Source organism: Diceros bicornis, chromosome 6 (assembly GCF_020826845.1).
Source record: "Diceros bicornis minor isolate mBicDic1 chromosome 6, mDicBic1.mat.cur, whole genome shotgun sequence".
Classification (NCBI taxonomy): Eukaryota; Metazoa; Chordata; class Mammalia; order Perissodactyla; family Rhinocerotidae; genus Diceros; species Diceros bicornis.
Genome location: NC_080745.1, coordinates 78,647,327 through 78,668,551, shown reverse-complemented (window position 1 = coordinate 78,668,551; position 21,225 = coordinate 78,647,327). Strand labels below are relative to the sequence as shown.

Sequence of the window (21,225 nt, the reverse complement as noted above, 5' to 3'; positions counted from 1 at the left end):
AGGAAGAGAGCTACCATCAAAACCTGACCATGCTGGTGCCTTGATCTTGGTCTTCCCAACCTCCAGAACTGTAAGCAACAAATTTCTGTTGTTTTAAGCTACTCAGTCAGTGGGGTATTTTGTTATAGCAGCCCAAATGGACTAAGACGCTAAGTTTATTCACTTTCTATTGCTGTGGTAACCAATTACCACAAACTCAGCGGCTTAAAACAACACATATTTACTATCTCACAGTTCTACGTCAGAAGTCTGATAGAGGTTTCACTGGACTAAAATCAAGGTCTTGGCTGGTCTGCGTTTTTGTGTTTTTGTTTTTGTTTTGGGGGGGTGCTCTAGAGAAGAATCTGTTTCCTTGACTTTACCAGCCTCTAGACACCATATTCCTTGGCTGGTGGCCTCCTTCTCCCATATTCAAAGCAAGCAGTGTTGCTTCTCTCTGACCATTCTTCTGTAGGCATCCTGATCTTCACCTCAGCTAGCAGAGGTTATTTTAAGGACTCATGTAATTGGCCTGGGTCCACCCTAGGTTTCCAGGATAATCATTTTAAGGTCCTAACCTTAATCACACATTCAAAGTCCTTCTTTTCCATATAAGATAATATATCCACAGGTACCAGGGATTAGGACGGGACATGGTCACTTTTGTGGAGCCATTATTCTGCCAAACACTCTGGGCTATAAAATAAATTTCAATAAATTTAAAAGAATTCAAATCATTCAAAATATGTTCTGTGACCACACTAGAATTAAATTAGAGATAAGTGAGAGAAACATTTCTAGAGATTCTCCAAACAGTTGGAAACGAAATATCCCACTTCTAAACACCGCATTAATCAAGCACGAAATCAAAAAGAAAATTAGAAAGCATTCACCTTAAGAAACCAGAACAAGAAGAGCAAACTGATGTCAAAGTAAGCAAAGGAAAGGGAATAATTAGAGAAGAAATTAATGAAATAGTAAAAATAGAGAAAATAAGGAAACCATCTATATCTTTAAGAAAAATCAATGAAATTGATAACTCTCTAGCCAGACTGATCAAGAAAAGAAAAAAAGAGAGGAGAAACAAATTACCAATATCAAGAATGAGAGAGATGACATCACTGGATAATATGTGAATACTATTAACAATCTTTTTCCAATAAATTTTACAAATTAGACGAAATGGGAAAGACACAACTAAGAGACACAGACTGACAGAGCTCACTCCAGAAGAAAGAAGTAACCAGAAAAGATCTAAATCTATTAAAGAAATTAAATTTGTAGTTAAAACCTTCCCACACACACAAAAAAATCCCAAGTCCAAACACTTTTCATGTTGAATCCTATTACACATTTAAGAGAGAAATAATATCAATTCTACACAAATTCTTTCAAAAAATTACAGAGGAAGGAGTTCACTCCTTCCCAATTCATTTTATAAGGCCAGCAGTACCATGATACAAAGACACCCAAGATTATAAGAATAGAAAACTACAGACTAATATCCCTCATTCACTTACCCCTTACAGCAAGGTTGATTAAACATTCAAAAATCAATCAATGTAATTCAATTCTATTAGCAAATAAATCTCAATTAAAATAATTTTACTATTTTATGTTTAATAATTGAAAGTTTATTATAGTCCTATAAAAAAAACATACATACTCATATGCCTTAATATAACATATTCCTCAGGACTAATGTAATGATTTTAATGAAACAGTAGGATTTAGGCTCTACCTATCTTGACCATCACAGTTATTTTGCACATTTTATTATTTTGGGAGAGTGGACTATTTCAAGTTTATTACACAAATTCTGGTTTGGCTCCTAGAACATATTACTAGTATGTTTTCAAAAGATAATCCAATTTAGAAAGTTAATTTCTAACCATTAGATATTCATGAACACTCTAAAGTAACTATGTAATTTGCTTAAAAATAAAATATAATTAGATAACCAAGAAATAAAGGGCATGAAACAATTAACAATGTAACAATTATATCAATTTTAATTATTATTTGATAAGCTCTACATGAGTCCTTTTGTCACGTTCAATCACTATTTTGTATGTGAGATGCCGCTACAGCATAACTTGATGAGTGGTGTAGGTCCACACCTAGGATCCAAACTCTCGAACCCGGGCCGCCAAAGCAGAGTGCGCTGAACTTAACCACTACGCCACCAGGCTGGCCCCATCTATGTGTAAACTTTTAAAAACTATATGGAAATATTTCTGGCATTTTCTGACTGTATTAGCATCTAAATCAATCATTATACAATGAAGAAATAAATTTATCAAATTAATTTCCATTGTTGTTTACTGAGTAGTAATTTGTACTAATATTTCTTGAACAGTTAAATAATTTCCTTAATTTAGATGTTATATCAATCTTGTAAACAAGAAGAAAGAATTTTTCCAGTAAACATATGATTTTTAAAAATTACTCAGTCCTCCCACAAATCATATAGAAATTAATATAAATAAAACATGCCAATATCTCTAAGCACAGATCACAAGCTGCCATTCATTAATATAAAAAGGGAAGGAATGATCTGTAAATTTTTAAAATATTTTAAAACATAATGGCCTAGCACAGGGCTTGGCATGTATGAGCTATTCAATAAACTAATCTGAATTCAATCTAATCAAACAATCAGTCAAAAGAATGAATAAATGAACAAATACCAACATTACAGCATATAGGCTTTTCTTTTATAAAAGCATAAATTAAGAACACAAAACTTGACTATTTTAAGATAGAAAGAACATTCTAAATATTTCCTAACAACAAATCTGTAGGCTTTAGCAGCCTTTCACTAAACACAATAAAAATGAAACCTACACCATATGAACAGATAAAGAAATCAATGGTGAGAGGTGGTGGGTCTTAAAGAACTGTTAGTTTTAATGAAAGTTTAAATTATGTTCAGTATATAATAAAGCAAAAGTGAGATCACTAAGCACAGCAAATTATTACAAGTGGAGTTATAAGAAAAGAGTATCTACTTAACCCTCAAGTTAATTATACAATTAATCACAAAACCCAAACAATGTAGTTATTTCAAGTTTTGATGCATTTTTTTAAGAACATAATTTCATTGAAAAATTAGTATATTCTTTGGTTGATTCCATATTATTTGTATGAACAGTTTTTATGGAGACACTCATCATCACAGACATTCATGCACCCTTTTTATCAAGGGTTAATACATGTTTTCATATTGTTCAAAACATAGAAATCTACCTATAACATCTCTGAAAAAGACCAGCATTTTTTTGTAATGAAAATACTCAGTGGTCATTAGATTAAATACTATTAACACTTACCTGTATTTTAATAGGCCAGGAAAAGTTGCTGACGTACACATAGAATGTAATGTTAGGATTGCTTCTAAAGTTAAATTTTTCATAGGAAAAACTATCTCTGTATTCCTTTATGTTAGTCTTGGAAACTATAGGAGTCTCCTCCCCAGATATTGTTCCAGCTAAAACATAAATAATAACAAATTTAAATAATTTATAATAGGAAATAAGGGATCTTTATGAACTTAAAAATATGTCATACTTAATTTTTATAACTGTACTCATAAGAACATAATTATCAAAATAAACTCATGTTTCCATTTAGAACGATAAGGAAGAAAGAAAATAAGATTTGCCATAAATATAATGGAAATAGATTTAGTAGAAAAATTATTTTTAACAATGACACCACAGATTAAGTGCTATGTACTAGGCACCGGCTTAGAGACTTTATATTCTTTTCTAAAAACAACTCTATCCCAGGGGTATTCCATATATATTTTTCAAATTGAAACCTGAGCTTCAGAAAGATTAAAGCACTTGCCTCAACTTTATAGCTACTGAACAGTAAACTCCTCTTTGGAATTTTAGAACTCAAGTATATATGGCTCCAGAAACTGAGTTCTTTCTACTTACTACTTCACAGAGCCTTTCAAAACAAATCAACATATTTCATATGTCTCAATCCAATTAAAAAATGGAGAAAATCTATTTCTTTGTCTTACTACAAATTGAACCATGACTACTTTGAATACATTGGGAGGAGGCTATAATTTAAAATATGAGCTAAATGTTCAATTAGTTAAATAGATATCGGGTACTCAATAAATATTTACTGAAATTAACCAAATAGAACAAAGAATGTCCAACAATCTTATGAAGTCCTCCACCTTAACAAACAATCAAAATAATTAGAATTAGTATACTGAGCAACTGAATTAATTTCTAACTGATCACCTTCCAAAATTACCTTGGATGCTTTTTTTTTTCCTCACTTTTTTTTTTTTTTTTTTTGTGAGGAAGGTCGCCCCTGAGCTAACATCTGTTGCCAATCCTCCCCTTTTTTTGCTGAGGAAGATTGGCCCTGAGCTAACATTCGTGCCCATCTTCCTCCACTTCATATGGGACGTCACCACAGCATGGCTTGCCAAGCGGTGCATGGGTGCATGCCCAGGATCCAAACTTGCGAACCCCAGGCCGCCAAAGTGGAGCACGCGCACTTAACCACTTGCGCCACCGAGCTGGCCCCTTGGATGCTTTTTATAAATGCATATTTCCTGACCCCATCTCCCAACCTGACGAATCAAAATTTCTGAGATTTGGTTCTAAGAATCTGAAAGTTACAAGATGTCTTGCATACTAAAATCACGGTTCTAAAGTGATTACAGAGGTTTTATATATTGTTGTTGACAAATTTGAAAACTCTTGTGGAGTCAGTTTATTGTGCAGAAGTAAATTTCAAATTGACAGTACAGGTTATCATGAATTCTTAATTAATGAAACTCACAGTGCCAAGATTTTACTACATGTTTGACACTATTGTAACAAAATATCCATATATTTACCTGAACTTCTCATTTTTTACACATGTAATACAGGTTCTGCAATTGCAAAGACCTTGTACTCTGGAATTATATGTTTCCATGATTCTACATATTAAAATAGCATAATGACTTAATTTTCAGAAATCAAACATAGATTTCTAAGAATTCATATATTTTTTCAAAAACAAGTTTCCAGCACTTTTACACAACAGCACATCTTTGACGTAGAAAATAGAAATCAATTTCCTAAGATGTAAATACAAAAAAAGTGAGCATGCTTTTTAATCATCCAACATACAGATTTGTACTTCTTAGATTTTTTTAAAAGTAAACAATTTCAATTTATAAATCTTATTATGGAAGATATATTAAGTAACCCTCCCTCAGCAAAAATGAAGCTTTATTAATAACGCTACTTACTATTTTTACTGGAACCAGTACAATGATTATGGTATATAATATTTTTCTATTTCAACTATTTAAATTAGAATATCTTCTATATAGTAACAGATGTGAAAGACACGTGACAGCAAAATTCTCTTACCTGTTGAACCAACCGACCATGTAATGTTGAGATTAAAGTTGTTTGATGCATTAATCGAAATATCCAAATTTTTGTTTGACTACAAAGAAAGAAAATATTAAGATTAAAAAAATAAAATTATACTAGATAGATATATTTAATGTTTTAATTATGTCCCTGCTATATTTCTCAAACTCTATACATTATGTCACTATTCAACTAAGTGTAGATGCCCATTACACTTTTATAATAAAAAAAATAGGTGACAAATTCAAAGATAGATTTTAAGGTCTCATCTATAATTTGGCCTTCTGTATGTAAGCCAAAGGCTGCTGTAATTCAATATTTGTATTTTGATTCTCTTTGCTTTACCCGTAGTTAATATTTAAAAGATACAGGTTTGGGTTAGTCCAAAGTAATTTAACAGCATTATAAGATAGTTTCGTTAAAAGACTTCTTGTTAGGTGCATATTGTATTATTATACACACATTTTCTAGTGAAAAAAACTTAAAATATGTAAACTAAAACTTTCAGGTAAAAGTAATGAACCTACTTGGGGAAAAGGAAGAGATCACATCATTTAAACATCTGTACAGAGAAACATTGAAGAATTTTACGTCAACCTGTTTCTTGCCATTCATTAGTAGAGTACAAACCTTTTCCACTTAATTTCAAGGAAACAAATGCCTAAGAAATTTCTTTAGATGTTATTTACTATTATCTTACGCCAAGAGATGAGGAACAGAAAATATGTATGATTACAACTATTTAGTCCTACAGAAAGGCAAAGAATGATAGTCATATTGAATAAGTTTAGCTTCAGCTATTGAGTGTGTTGTGCTATATTTTAAATATGCAAAGGCTTGTAGAAAAACCTGTATCACTGAGACCTGGCTACTAAAAAGACAAAAAATAATTTTTTAGTATTACTCTTTTGTTCTAAATAAGATGAAACAGGTAAGCCAATGGGAAATACATCTTCAATATCTGAGTGGTTCTGTGAGAAAATAAACCTGTAGGCAATTAAGCTCCTCATATCTGACATAACAATCTTAGAGGGAAACTGACTGAAGGACACGGCCCTTCCCTGATGGATAAGAGTAGACAGAAGGAGCACCATAAAAGGCAAAGGTTGCTGGATGATGTGTGATAGTCATCCCATTCAAACGATACACTAAGATCCAATTTTTTTACTTCCAAATAACATCTACTCTTAATGACTGCCATAGATAGAGAGACAGCTGGGCCTCTATGGAGAACTATTAACAATGCTCCATAATCATCTCAAGACATTCTCTTCACATTTTCCAGGAAGCAAATAAAGATTCAAGAAGAATGGTCATCTTGAAAGAGCATGCAAGATAAAATGTTATAAAAAGGTTGAACGATTGTCATACAGATTTTTCAGGGTATATTGCTCATTAATATTGCAGAGATATCACCCGAGAATTGGAAGTAATCAAAGAAAAATAAATTCTGGGAGTTTAAATATATACAGTTTTTCAGAAAGATACTGCATTATCCAGCAGAGTCATACTCATAAATGGCCATGAACCTAAGGAGGAAGTTAACTTATTGAGTTCTGTTGATAAGCTGTTAAGAGACCCTCCATAATGTGTACTACAAAACTATCCAACTTCTTGAGACATTCCTACTTCTTTTAAGATATGAGTGAAAACAGCTGACACTGAACCGTGATAATGCCACTACTAACGACTCTAATAATAAATGCAAAATGCTTTTATGTCAGCATGCAGATAGGTCTATTCAGTAGACTATGTTGTTCAGGTGTGGTAAGCAACATCTATTTCAACATATATATAATGTTGCATTAAGGAAAACCCAGATATGAAAAGAAGAAACATTTCTGATAACAAATACTGATATATGTCATCATAATGAACTAACCAGACCTAAAAACCAATTGTTGCTTCATATTCATTAAATCACATTCATGAGGCAATAAAATGAATTAATGAAGAGTATGCATTATTGAGTCACATGACCTGGGGTTCAAACCTTAGCTCTTTAATATATGTGCTGATTGATTTAGGGAAAGCTACTCATCCTTCCCGAAAATCAGATTCCTTATCTCTAAAATGGGGATACGATGATCTCCCTAAAGAATTTCTTGTGAACCCACGGTACTGATAATGGTTGTGTTGTTGATATTATTAGGTCTGAGGACACAGGATGTCTTCTTTTTCTTCTCCTTCTTCCTCTTCATCTTCACCAGGGGACTCAGAAAGAAGGCATGCTTGCCGACATCTGAGAAGGGGTTGATTTTTTATTATTAATGAAGTAGTTCAAAAACAGTTGCTTTTTTATGAAAAACATGATAGAAACTACCTCTAAGAAAGCTTAAATCACTATTTTTATCTTGAAGTCACATCTTCATAATTGTGTATACCTTATTTTGGGGGGGGAATATGAGAATAATTGCTATTGTTGGTAAAAAGGTCACACAAAATTTCCAATTGATATAGAAAACTATAAAACCCTTCTTGAATTTTTAGTTCATCTTCTATCAATTCCAAGTTTAGGCATTACTAAAATATATGGTACTATCACTAAAGCCTTATAAAATGCATTTAAGGCCAAAGAAAAAAAGCTAGACTGAAAGAAGTGAAACTGTGATTACCACAGTAAATGACAAAACTAGTCATTTAGAACATTGTTGGTTAGATGTGGATAAGTTCAGCGTGATCATGTTATACAGGAAACTACTCCAGAAATTGTTCACATGAAAGCACTGGCTAGAAGTAATTCATAGTGCATTAGAATTAAACCTGTTGTCAAAATGTAGGAAATGCATAAATAATTAAGGTACCAATTTTTTATTATTTTTTTGTAGGATAAGTAGGAAGCCCTGATCAATAATTCATATTAATTTCAGAAATTTTTCCAAGTGGAATATCTCTTTAGTAATAAATTACATTTATATAATTGTAAATTATATATAATGATGTTATAAGCATTCTTAGTGGCACCTCTCATGATAGTTTAGTTTCCTTCAGTTTCAAAGAACATGTACCTGAGCTCTTGGCTTCAACTGGACAAGACAGTAGAAAGTAAAACTCAAAGCTGTGACATTTGGTAGCACTCAAGGATTTCTGGAAATTGAAAAAGGAGAGGATACTCGAGATGGAAGTAAACTAGAATTATGGCTAATCTGGACCTATGTGTATGACATTATGGATAATACTGGGAAGGAATATTATTCACATCTACATTTTGAGTCAGATATCCCACTTATATCAAATTTTTTATATCCTCAAAGAACTCCACAATTCTGGAATTACTATTAAATATTCAAGAAGCCAACAGTAAAGAATGAAATTCTGATGCATGCTACAACATGGATAAACTTGGAAACATTAGGCTAAGTGAAACAAGCTAGACACAAGAAGACAAATATTGTGTGATTACACATATGAGGTACCTAACATACACAAACTCATAGAGACAGAAAGTAGAATAAAGGTTACCAGGGGCTGGGAGAAGGGGAGGAATAGGGAGTTATTGCTTAATGGATACAGGGATTCTGTTTGGAATGATTAAAAATTTGGCTATAGATAGTGGTGATGGTTGCACAACACTGCAAATGCACTTAATGCCACCAAAGTGTACACTGAAAAATAGTTAAAATAATAAATTTTATTTTATGTATATTTTACCACAATAAAAAAAGAAGTCAGGGGCCGGCCCCGTGGCTTAGCGGTTAAGTGCACACGCTCCGCTACTGGCCGCCCAGGTTCGGATCCCGGGTGCGCACCGACGCACCGCTTCTCCAGCCATGCTGAGGCTGCATCCCACATACAGCAATTAGAAGGATGTGCAACTATGACATACAACTATCTACTAGGGCTTTGGCAGGGGGGGAAAAAAAGGAGGAGGATTGGCAATAGATGTTAGCTCAGAGCTGGTCTTCCTCAGCAAAAAGAGGAGGATTAGCATGGATGTTAGCTCAGGGCTGATCTTCCTCACAAAAAAATAAAATAAATAAACAAGTCAATGGTGATTATAATGCATTTATAAAAACTTTCTTGTAACAATGATATAGTTTCTGACATATTATTAATATGTCTTTATAAAAGCACACAGCATCAAGGAAGAAAGGATTATACTTGAAAGAAAACATCTTTAAGAATAAGGAGTAACATAAAAAGAACTGTTCTATTTTGGGGAAAGAGGGATCCTATTTTACTGGAAAGGAATATAAGAAATTATATTATTTGTTGGCAAGTCCAATAAAATACTTTAGAGGAAAGAAGCTAGCAAATATCAGGAGATATTTTGAGGTTTCACCTATTTCAAAAAGTATTAAAACATGATTGTATTTAATAAGATGGATTAATATATAACAAGATTACAGGAATAGAGAGAGAGTGACATCAGCAAGATGGCAAAATAGAAAGTTCCAGCCCTCATCCCCCACAAAAACACAGATTTGAGAACTATATATGGACAAAAATACCTTTTTAAGAGAACTAAAATCCAGTTAAGAAGTTGCAGTATGAAAGATTAATACAACGCCAATAATAGCCACATTATAATGAGTAGGAAGAGCAATTTCACTTTACCCACATCAGCCCCTTCTCCAGGCCAGCACAGCTCAGCATCAGAGAGATCACCATAACTTATGACTTCTCACCCAGGAGAAAGAGAAGGGTGTAGCATACATGCAACATCTTTGGCCTTTCATGGCCCTGCCCAAAGGACCTGTTTCTGTCTTGCCTCACCCAAAGCACTGAGAGATTAAGCATAGTGTGTACATCTGAGAGCAGCTAAGAACAAAGAAAATAAGTGGGTGGCTTCCTGCAGCTGGCACGACTCAGTGAGATTGGGAGAAGATACACAACTCTGAGACTTCTCCCCCAGGAGGGAGGGAGAGGAGTGGGGTGTTTATTCAACATCCTGGATTTTCTGTGCACTGTCCAAACAGAAAAGAGTAGGCATCTCACCATGGACAGCATGGCTTTGTGAGATTGAGAAAATGCACACAACCCTGAAACTTCTCCCTGAGGAGGGAGAGGAATGGAATGTGCCTCCAACATCCTGGCCTTTCAGTTCACTAGACTAGGGGAAAGGGGTGGGCAGTTTACTATGGCCAGAATAGCTCTGTGAGATTGAAAGAAAGTGCACAACCCTGAGACTTCTCCCCCAGGAGGAAGGAAGAGGAATGAAGCATGATGATCCACAGAAAAGGTTTGAGATGCTCCCAGTATCTCTAGCTGGGCTGATTGGTGAAGGGCTTTCCCTGTTGAAGCCAATCCCTAAAGACTGAGAGAAATAGCTGTTTCTTCAAATGCACAAACACCAGAGCAAAGCTACATGGAAAATGAAGGATCAGGGAAATATGACACAGCCAAAAGAACAAAATAAATCCCCAGTAACTGACCCTAAAGAAAAGGAGCTCTAGAATTGCCTGGCAAAGAATTCCACACAATTGTATTAAAGAAGCTAAAGGGGAGTAATACGAGACCACAGAAAGATAACTAAATGAAAACAAGAAAATGATACATGAACAAAAAGAAAATATCAACAGAGATAGAACCATAAAAAAGAGCCAAACAGAAATTCTGGAGCAGAAGAATACAATAACTTCACTGAAAATTTCAATACAGAACTTGAACAGACTTGACCAAGCAGGTGAAAAAAATCAGCAAATCAAAGGCAAATCGTTTGAAATTACCCAGGGAAGCAACAACAACAAAAAGAATGAAAAAGACTGAAGAAAGCCTAATCAACTTATGGGACAGCAAAAAGAAAACTAATATATGCATTATGAAGTCCCAGAAGGAGAAGAGAGAGAGAGAAAGGAGTGGAAATCTTATTTAAGGAAATAATGGCCAAAAATGTCCCAAATCTGAGGAGAGGAACGAACATCTAGATTAAGGAAGCTGAAAGGATTAAAAAGATAATCAATACAATGACATCTATACCAAGACACGTTATAATCAAATTGCTAAAAGTCAAAGACAGAGAGAATTTTGAAAGCAACAAGAGAAAAGTGACTTAATACATACAGGGGAGCTCCAAAAGGCTATCAGCGGATTTCTCAGCAGAAATTTTGCAGGCCAGAAAAGGTTGGGATGACACATTCAACGTTTTGAAAGAAAAAATCTGCCAACCAAGAATACTATACCCAGTAAGACTGTCCTAACAAAATGGAGAGATAAAGACTTTCCCAGACAAACAGAAGCTGAGGGAGGCCATCACCATCAGACCTGCCTTATAAGAAATGTTAAATTTTTGTGACATCAATAACAAAATGGGAGGGGGGAGTAAAAGTATGGAGTTTTTGTATGTGATTGAAGTTAAGTTGTTATCAGCTTAAAAATAAACTGTTATAACTATAAAATGTTGTATGTAAGCCTCATGATAAAGGAGGACAGAAAAAGGAAACACAAAGGAAGACAGCAAGAGAGGAAAAGGGAACAAAAGAACAATAAGACAGACAACAACAATTAACAAAATGGCAATGGTAAGTCCTTCCCTATTAATAATTACTTTAAACATAAGTGGATTAAAGTTCCCAATCAAAAGACACAGAGTGGATGACCAGGTTAAAAAGGAATACCCAACAATATGCTGTCTAAAAGAGAGCCACTTTAGATTTAAGGACACACATAGACTAAAAGTGAAGGGATGGAAAAAGATATTCCACGCAAATGGTAAACAAAAAAGAGAAGGGGTAGCTACACTTATATGAGACAAAATAGACTTTAAGTCAAAAACTTTAACATGAGACAAATAAGAACATTATATAATGATGAAAGGATCAACTCATAAAGAAGATATAACAATTATAAATATATATGCACCCACTTTGAGAGCACCTAAATATATAAAACAAACACTGATACAACTGAAGGGAAAAATAGACAGAATAGAAAATAGTAAGAGACTTCACCCTACTTTCAACAATGGATAGAACATTCAAAGAGGAAACCCACATGAAAAAAGTGAACTTGAACAACACTACAGAACAAATGGACCTAACAGATATATACACAACATTCCACCTAAGAGCAGCAGAATACACACTCTGTTCATGTGCACCTGGAACAGCCTCCAGCATATATCACATGTTAGGTCATAAAACGAGACTTAACAAATATAAGAAGATGGAAAACATATCAATTATCTTTTCTGACCACAACAGAATGAAACAAGAAATCAGTAGCAGGAAGAAAATTGAAGGTCACAAATATGTAGATATTAAACAACATACTTCTAAACTAATAAGTTAAAAAGGAAATCAAAAGGAAAATTAGAAAATATATTGAGACAAATTAAAATGAAAAAACAACATACTCAAACTTATGGGATACAGCAAAAGCAGTTCAGAGAGAATTTATAGTGGCAAACATCTACATTAAAAATAAAGACAGATCTCAAGAAAACAACCTCACTTTAGACCTCAAAGAACTAAAAAAAAGAACAAACTATGTCCAAAGTTATGAGAAAGAAGTAAATATTGAAGATTAGTGCAGAGATAAATGAAATAGAGAGTAGAAAAACAATAGAAAAAAATCAACAAACTAAGAGTTGGTTTTTTGAAAAATAATCAAAATTGACAAAACCTTTAGCAAGACTAACTAAGAAGAAAAGAGAGAAGACTCAAAAAAGTAACATCAGAAATTAAAGTGGAGACATTACAGTGGATGCTACAGAAATAAAAAGAATCATAAGAGAGTACTATCAACAATAACATGCCAACAAACTGGTATTGGATAACCTACCAAAAACTGATAAATTCCTAGAAACATACAACCTACCAAGACTGAATCATGAAGAAATAGAAAATATGAACAGACCAATAACATGGATTGAGGTTTAGTAATTAAAAACTTCCCAACAAAGAAAAGCTCAGGAATAGATAACTTCACTGGTGAATTCTACCAAACATTTAAAGAATTAATGCCAATCTTTCTCAAACTCTTGCAAAAAACTGAAAAGGAGGGAATACTTCCAAACTCATTTTATGAGGTCAGCAAAGCCAGACAAAGACAATACATGAAAAAGGAAACTATAGGCCAATAACCCTGTGAACATAGAAGCAAAAATCCTCAACAAAATTCAGCAAATTGAATTCAACAGCACATTAAAAGGATCATTCACCATGAGAAAGTGGGATTTATGCCTGAGATGAAAAGATGGTTCAACATACACAAATCAATTAATGTGATACATCACATTAACAGAATGAAGGATAAAAATCATAATCATTTCAACAGATGCAGAAAAAGTATTTGACAAAATTCATCATCCTTTCATGATAAAAACTCTCAACAAATTAGGTACAGAAGGAATGTACCTCAACATAATAAGAGCCACATATGATAAGCCCACAATGAATATCATAATCAATGTAGAAAAATTGAAAGCTTTTCCTCTGTGGTCAGGAATAAGACAAGGATGCCAACTCTCAGCACTTCTATTGAACAAAATATTGGAAGTCGCAGCCAAAGCAATTAGTAAGAGAAATAAATAAAATGAATCCAAATCTGTAAGAAAGAAGTAAAATAATCTCTATTTGCAGATGACATAATTTTATATGTTGAAAAACCTAAAGACTCCACCAAAAAAGAATTGTTAGAACTAATAAACAAATTCAGTAAAGTTTCAGGATACAAAATCAACATAAAAGATCAGGTTTGTTTCTATACACTAACAATGAACCATGCAAAAAGGAAATTGAGAAAACAATTCTGTTTACAATAGCATCAAAAAGAATAAATTACTTAGCAATAAACTTAGCCAAGGAGGTGAAAGATCTGTACACTGAAAATTACAAAACACTGAGGAGAGAAATTAAAGAAGACACAAATAATGGGAAGACATCCTGTGTTCACAGATTGGAAAACTTAACATTGTTTAAGTGTTTAAACAAATTGTTTAAATACTGTTTAAATGTTTAAACTAAATATTGTTTAAAAGCAATATACAAATTCAATGGTATCCCATCAAAATACCAGTGATATTTTTTACAGAAATTAAAAAAAAAACTATCTTAAAATTCAGATGGAACCACAAAAGATCCCAAAAAGCCAAAACAATCTTGAAAAAGAAGAACGAAGCTGGAGGCATCACACTTTCTTATTTCAAAATATATTATACAGCTATAGTAATTAAAACATATGGCACTAACATAGAAACTGACATATAGACCAATGTAATAAATAGAGAGCCCAAAAATAAACCCACACATATATGGTCAACTAATCTTTGATGAGGGTGCCAAGAATAAAAAATGGGGAAAGGACAGTCTTTTCAACAAATGGTGCTGGGAAAAGTGAATATCCACATGAAAAGAATGAAATTGGACCCCTATTGTTTTAGTCTATTAGGGGTGCTATAACAAAAATACCATTGACTGGGTGGATTCTAAACAACAGAAATTTATTTTTCCACATCTGGAGGCTGGGTATTCCAAGATAAAGGTGCCGGAAAATTTGGTGTCTGATGAGGCCTGCTTCCTGGTTCATAGACAAGTCTCTCTTAGCTGTGTCTTCACATAGTGGAAGGGACTGAGGGAGGTCTCTGGGGCCTCTTTTATGCGGGCACCAATCCCACTTACAAGGGCTCCACCCTCAGGACCTAATCATCTCCCAAGGGCCCTCACCTCTAAATACCATCACATTGAGCTTTAGGATTTAACACATGAATCTGGGGGGACACACATTCAGTCTATAGGCCTTATCTTACACCACACCCAAAAAACAATTCAAAGTAGACTAAAGACTTAAATATTAAACCTGAAACTATAAAACTCCTAGAATAAAATATAGGGAAATACCTTCGTGACATTTGTCTTGGCAAGGATTTCCTGGATATGACACTAAAAGCATAGGCAACAAAAGCAAATATAGGCAATTGGGACTATATCAATCTAAAAAGCTTCTGCACAGCATAGGAAACAACCAACAAAATCAAAAGGCAATCTATGGAATTGGAGAAAATATTTGCAAACCTTATAGCTGATGAGGAGTTAATATATAAAATATATAAGGAACCCCTATAACTCAATAGCAAAGAAGCAAAACAAAACAAAAATAAATAACCAAATTAAAAAATGAGAAAAGGACTTAAATAGGCATTTCTCCAAAGACATACAAATGGCTAAGAGGTACATGAAAAGATGCTCAACATCACTAATAATCAGGAAAATTCAAATTAAATCCATGAGATATCACCTCACATCTGTTAGGATGACTATTATCCAAAAAAAACAATAGATAACAAGTGTTGGAGAGGAGACGGAGAAATTGGAACCCTTGTACACTATTGATGGGAATGTAAAATGGTGCAACTGCTATGGAAAACAGTACATAAGTTCCTCAAAAAATTAAAAATAGGGGCTGGCCTGGTGTTGTAATAGTGAGGTTCATGCACTCTGCTTCAGCAGCCCAGGGTTCACAGGTTCAGATCCCGGGCACAGATCTATACACTGCTCATCAAGCCATGCCATGGTGGCATCCCACATACAAAATAGAGGAAGATTGGCACAGATGTTAGTTCAGTGTCAATCTTCCTCAAGCAAAAAGAGGAAGATTGGCAACAGATGTTAGCTCAGGGCCAATCTTCCTCACCAAAAAATAAAAATTAAAAATAGAACTACCATATTATCAACTAATCCTACTTTTAAGTAAATATCCAAAAGAATTAAAATCACGATCTTGAAGAGACAGCTGTAGTCCCATGTTCATTGCAGCATTATTCACAATAACCAAGATAAGAAATCACCCTAAATATCCATCAGTGGATGAACGGATTAATAAAATGTGTAAGCTCCTTGACATAGGTCTTGGTGATGATTTTTTGGATTTGACACCAAAAGCAAAGGCAACAAAAGCAAAAATAAACAAGTGGGACTATATCAAACCACAAAGCTTCTGCACAGCAAAGGAAACCATCAACAAAATGAAAAAGCAACCTACTGAATGGGAGAAAATATTTGCAAATCATATATCTCATAAGAGATTAATATCCAAAATATGTAAAGAATGCATACAACTTAATAGCAAAAAAAAAAAAAAAAGAAAAGAAATCCAATTTAAAAATGGGCAGAGGATGTGTACAGACATTTTTCCAATGAAGACATACAGATGGCCAACAGGTACATGAAAAGATTCTCAACATCACTATCATCAAGGAGATGCAAATCAAAACCACAATGAGATATCACCTCACACCTGTTAGAACGGCTATTATCAAAAAGACAAGAAATAATAAGTGTGAGAGAAAAGGGAACCCCTGTGCCCTGTTGGTAGGAACGTAAATTAGTGCAGCCACTATGAAAAACCATATGGACTGTCCTCAAAAAATTAAAAACAGAACTACCTTACGATCCAGCAATTCCACTTTTGGGTATTTACCTGAAGAAAACAAAAACACTAACTTGAAAAGATAGATGCACTCCCATGTTCACTGCAGCATTATTTACAATAGCCAAGATATGAAAGCAACTTAACTGTCCATCAGTGGATGAATGGATAAAGAAATTGTGGTATAGGGGTACAATGGAATAGTATTCAACCATAAAAAAGAAAAAATCTTGCTATTTGCAACAACATGGATGGACCTTGAGGGCATTATGTTAAGTGAAATAAGTATAAAAGAGAAAGGCAAACACTGTATGATCTCACTTACATGTGGAATCTAAAACAAACCAACAAAAATCTGAAGTCATGGATACCAGTGGCTGCCAGAGGTGTGGGGTGCATAGGTGATACGGGTGAAGGGGGTTAAAAAGTACAAACTTCCAGCTATAAAATAAATAAGTCATGAGGATGTAATTTACAGCTTGGTAACTCTAGTTAATAACACTGTATTGTACATTTGAAAGTTGCTATGAGAATAAATCTTAAAAGATCTCATCACAAGAAAAAAATTTTGTAACTATGTATGGTGATGGACATTAACTAGATATTTTGTGGTGACTGTTTCACAATATATACAAATATGAAATTATTATGTTGTACAGCTGAAACTACTATAATGTAATATGTCAATCATACTTCAATTAAAAAAAAAGAAAACGTGGTATACATGCAATGGAATATTATTCAGCCTTAACAAAGAAAATCCTGCCATATGTGACAACACAGAACACCTGGAGGTGAAATAAGCCAGTCACAGAAAGACAAATACTGCAGGATTCTATTTATATGAGGTATCTAAAATAGTCAAACTCAGAGAAGCAGAGAATAGAATGATGGTTGCCAGGGGCTAGAGGGAGGGGAAATGAGTTGCTGTTCAAGGGATATAAAGTTTCAGTTACGCAAGAGGAATAAGTTCTAGAGATTGCTGCACGACATCGTACCAATAGTTACAATACTGTATTGTACTCTTAAAAACTTGAGAGTAGATCTCATGTTAAATATTCTAAAAACAATAAACAAAAAAGAATAATTCAAATATTTCACAGAACATTTTCATTTTGAAAGAGTTATTTTCAGTTTCAAAAGAACTAAAATCCATCCAAGTAAACTATATGGTTGATATTTCCATTTCCTGGACTTTTTAACGTTATAAAGTCTCAGACGGATAGCAGCAGTATATGTGTTTCATTTCTAAACAAACTTAGAGTCTTTTCCTGAATTGATGGTTTGGTTTTCAAATTCACAATTAATCTTTCATACATTTAAACTTCATAAACTTGTAAAATTATGGCACTGATGCAGTAAGTTGCTTAAAGAAGCTAACATTCCATTATGCTAAGTCAGGTAAGTCAGACAAAGACAAATACCGTATGATATTATTTATATGTGGAATCTAAAGGAGCCAAACTCCTAAAAACAGAGAGTAGAATGGTGTTTACCAGGGGCTAAGGGGTGGGGGGAATTGGAGAGATGTTGTGCAAGGGTACATAATTGCAACTAAGATACATAAGTCTTAGAGATCTAATGCACAGCATAGTGAATTTAGACAACAAAAGGGTATTATAAACTGCAAAGTTGCAAAGATACTATTTAATTATTCCCATCACAAAAAAGAAACGATAATTACATGACCTGATAGAGGTGTTAGCTAATGCTACAGCGGTAATCATGTATCAAATCAACACCTTGCACACTTTAAACTTACACAGCGTAACACATCAATTATATCTCAATAAAAATGATTTTTAAAAAGCCAGCATCCATATAACTCAGATAAACCAGTGGATTTAGAAGAAAGACAGTCAAAACCTACTACTACGTAATGATACATAAGAGAAAGAAAATATATTTAATATTAGCATGTTTTGAATTTATGGGTTTAATTTTCAAATAAGACTACCCTTAGTTTGAGAGCATAAGTATAGGCACACTGTCGTAAGCCTGAAAAAATAATAAAAATAATATATAATTAAAATTGTAGGACTGTTTGCAAAATCCGAAATATCAAACTCACAAGTTCTCTGAATCACAAGGATACCTAAGTTTTATGAAAAGAAAATTAATAGGATGAGTCTTTTTCCAAAAGTCCTACAGTGTGATAATTCTGAGAAGAGGTAAAATTACAATGAAAGATGACAAAAGGGTTGTATCCCTTGATATTAGTATAATTATATTACACAAGTTAAATGATCTTCTCACCTGTTCAGGGTTTGCTATGAAGTTTATGGCAGTATGGTGACGATCATCTTCCTGTAATAAGCTGAAGGTAAACTGATAGTCAATCAAAAGGCTGTCTGTGGGGAAAAAAATACAATCCTGATATGTACTTTTAAAAACTGTGTGATAAAAGTTAGGTGAAAACATATTGCATATCAGTATCGAAAATGATTAGCATTAATTATTAGTGGCCTATCCAAGACTGCCAAAATATAAATCTTTGTCGTCAAGCAACAAAAAGCAAACTATAGATAAGGAAGAAGTCCTATTTCTTTAAAAATTATATTCATTACTTCTGTTGTCATTATAAAAGTTCTACGAACACTGTAGACATTCTGGAAACTACACAAAAGTAAAAAAATAAAATAAAAGTCATCCATAATCTTACAACTAGAGAAAAATACAGGTAACATTTTGGTGCATTTTATTCCAGTTAAAATTTTGTAGATAGAAAGACAGGCAGACATTTTGGTACACTACTTTCATAAAATCAAAATTCTTTGAAAATATAAATTTTAATAGCTAAATAATATTTCATCAGATGTTATAATGCATTTACTTGTTCCTTTATTACTGTGGCAATTTTTACTTTTAGCAATTTTAAAATGACTCTGTGGTAAATATCACTCTAAAGAAGTGACTTTAGTGAACAATTGATAAAAAGAATTCAGAGGTAAACAATTCTTAATTTTGTCCATGTATAATGCTGAAACCAAGGTAAAACATTTGAATGTGACAAGTCATGAGTAGCTTCACATGTTATACAAGGTGAAGTAATATTCAGAATATTAAACTGCCTCCTTTATAAAAAATATTTCAAATTATTTTAAATAGAAATGACGTCTATTTGGATACATACCTTTCATGTTAGGCCCTCAGCCATTAAACACTATTAAAATAAAAAGTAAAAATAGGAATAATATCACTGGATTTATTGTTAAAGTTATCAAGGCAGCATTCTTTATTTTGTTTAATATACACTTCATAAAGTCCACCCTATATATTTCTTGCATAATTTAGTGTAAGGCAACACTTACTCTCTCTAGGAATTTATAGGCATCCTTATACGTGATAATGAGAATTATGCAATGGGTCATATTTCTGATTTTCATCTGACTGCCAAAAAATGCAGAAGCAAACTCAATGGGCCAGTGTTGTTCTAGGCACTGGAGATACACCAATAAAAGATAAAATTTTCTGTCCTCATGCAATTTATATTCTTTTGGATGGACACTGGAAATTAATAAATAATTTAAGTATATAGTATAAAAGATGACAGTAAGTGTTTTGGAGAATAAAAAACCAATGGAGAGGAGAGAAATTGCTGTTGGGATAGGAGTATGCCTGCAATTTTGAGAAGGAACATTTACAGATAAACGATAGTAAGAGAATAAGCCATGGAGTTTACTAGAGAAAATGTAATCCAGGCAGAGGAAATAAGTACAAAAACCTCAAAGAAAGGACAAGACTTAACTGTGATTCTTGTAAAGAGCTTGTGGCAAGAATGCAGGCAAGAGGTGATGACGGTGGCGCGGTAATAGCAGTGGAGGTCATGAGAAGGGGTCAGACACACGGAATGTATTTGGAAGGTACAACAAACAAGATGAGCTGAATAAAAGGACGTAGCATTTGAAAGAAAGAAAGGTAAAGATTTTGACCCAAGACCTAGCAAAATGTCAGCATTAACTGAGGTGGGTAAGAAGAATAGGTTTTATTTGTTGGGAGTTGGGGGAATAATTAGGAGCTTAGTTTTAAAGATGTTAAGTTTGAGTTACTTATTGAATATCCAAGTGATATGCTGAGTCGAGCTCAGGAGCACATCTAGTAGATAACAATTTGGAAATTATCAACACTTTAGATGGGATTTAAAGCCGTGAAGCTGGAAATCACCAGTTGTAGATAGAGAAGAGGTCCAAGGGATGAGCCCTGAGGCACATCAATGTTAAATAGACAGATCCTTGGGGGAGCCAACAAAGGACACTGAGGGGGCAACCTATGAGATGGAAATAAAACCAGAATTTAGTGTAACGGGAGCCAAGTCAATATAATGTTTAAAAAGGAGAGTAGTGATCACCTTGGTCAACTGCCGCTGACACGGGTTCAGAAGCAGGGCTGCAATGCTCAGGAAAGGTAATATTCAGAATGAAGGAAAAATACCCCTGAGGAAAAGTAAACACTTCAAAGCTATTTCCAAGAATTTGTCTGCACGATTATTTTTTTCTAGCTTGAAACTAAGTATTAAGAAGCCATGAGTAGATGGCCT

The 21,225-nt window shown here is 33.7% G+C and overlaps 1 protein-coding gene across 3 annotated transcripts in view; it reads right to left on the bottom strand.

The window, feature by feature from the left end:
* The window catches only part of ATRNL1 (attractin like 1), a 739,265-nt gene that overhangs the window by 451,283 nt on the left and 266,757 nt on the right, over positions 1 to 21,225 (bottom strand). For all 3 annotated transcript variants that reach the window (XM_058544074.1, XM_058544075.1, XM_058544076.1), the window contains 3 exons: positions 18,945 to 19,039; positions 5,376 to 5,454; positions 3,312 to 3,469 (listed from right to left, as the gene is read on the bottom strand). In XM_058544074.1, the coding sequence (XP_058400057.1) occupies positions 3,312 to 3,469; positions 5,376 to 5,454; positions 18,945 to 19,039 (332 nt within the window). The remainder of the gene's footprint in view (positions 1 to 3,311; positions 3,470 to 5,375; positions 5,455 to 18,944; positions 19,040 to 21,225) is intronic.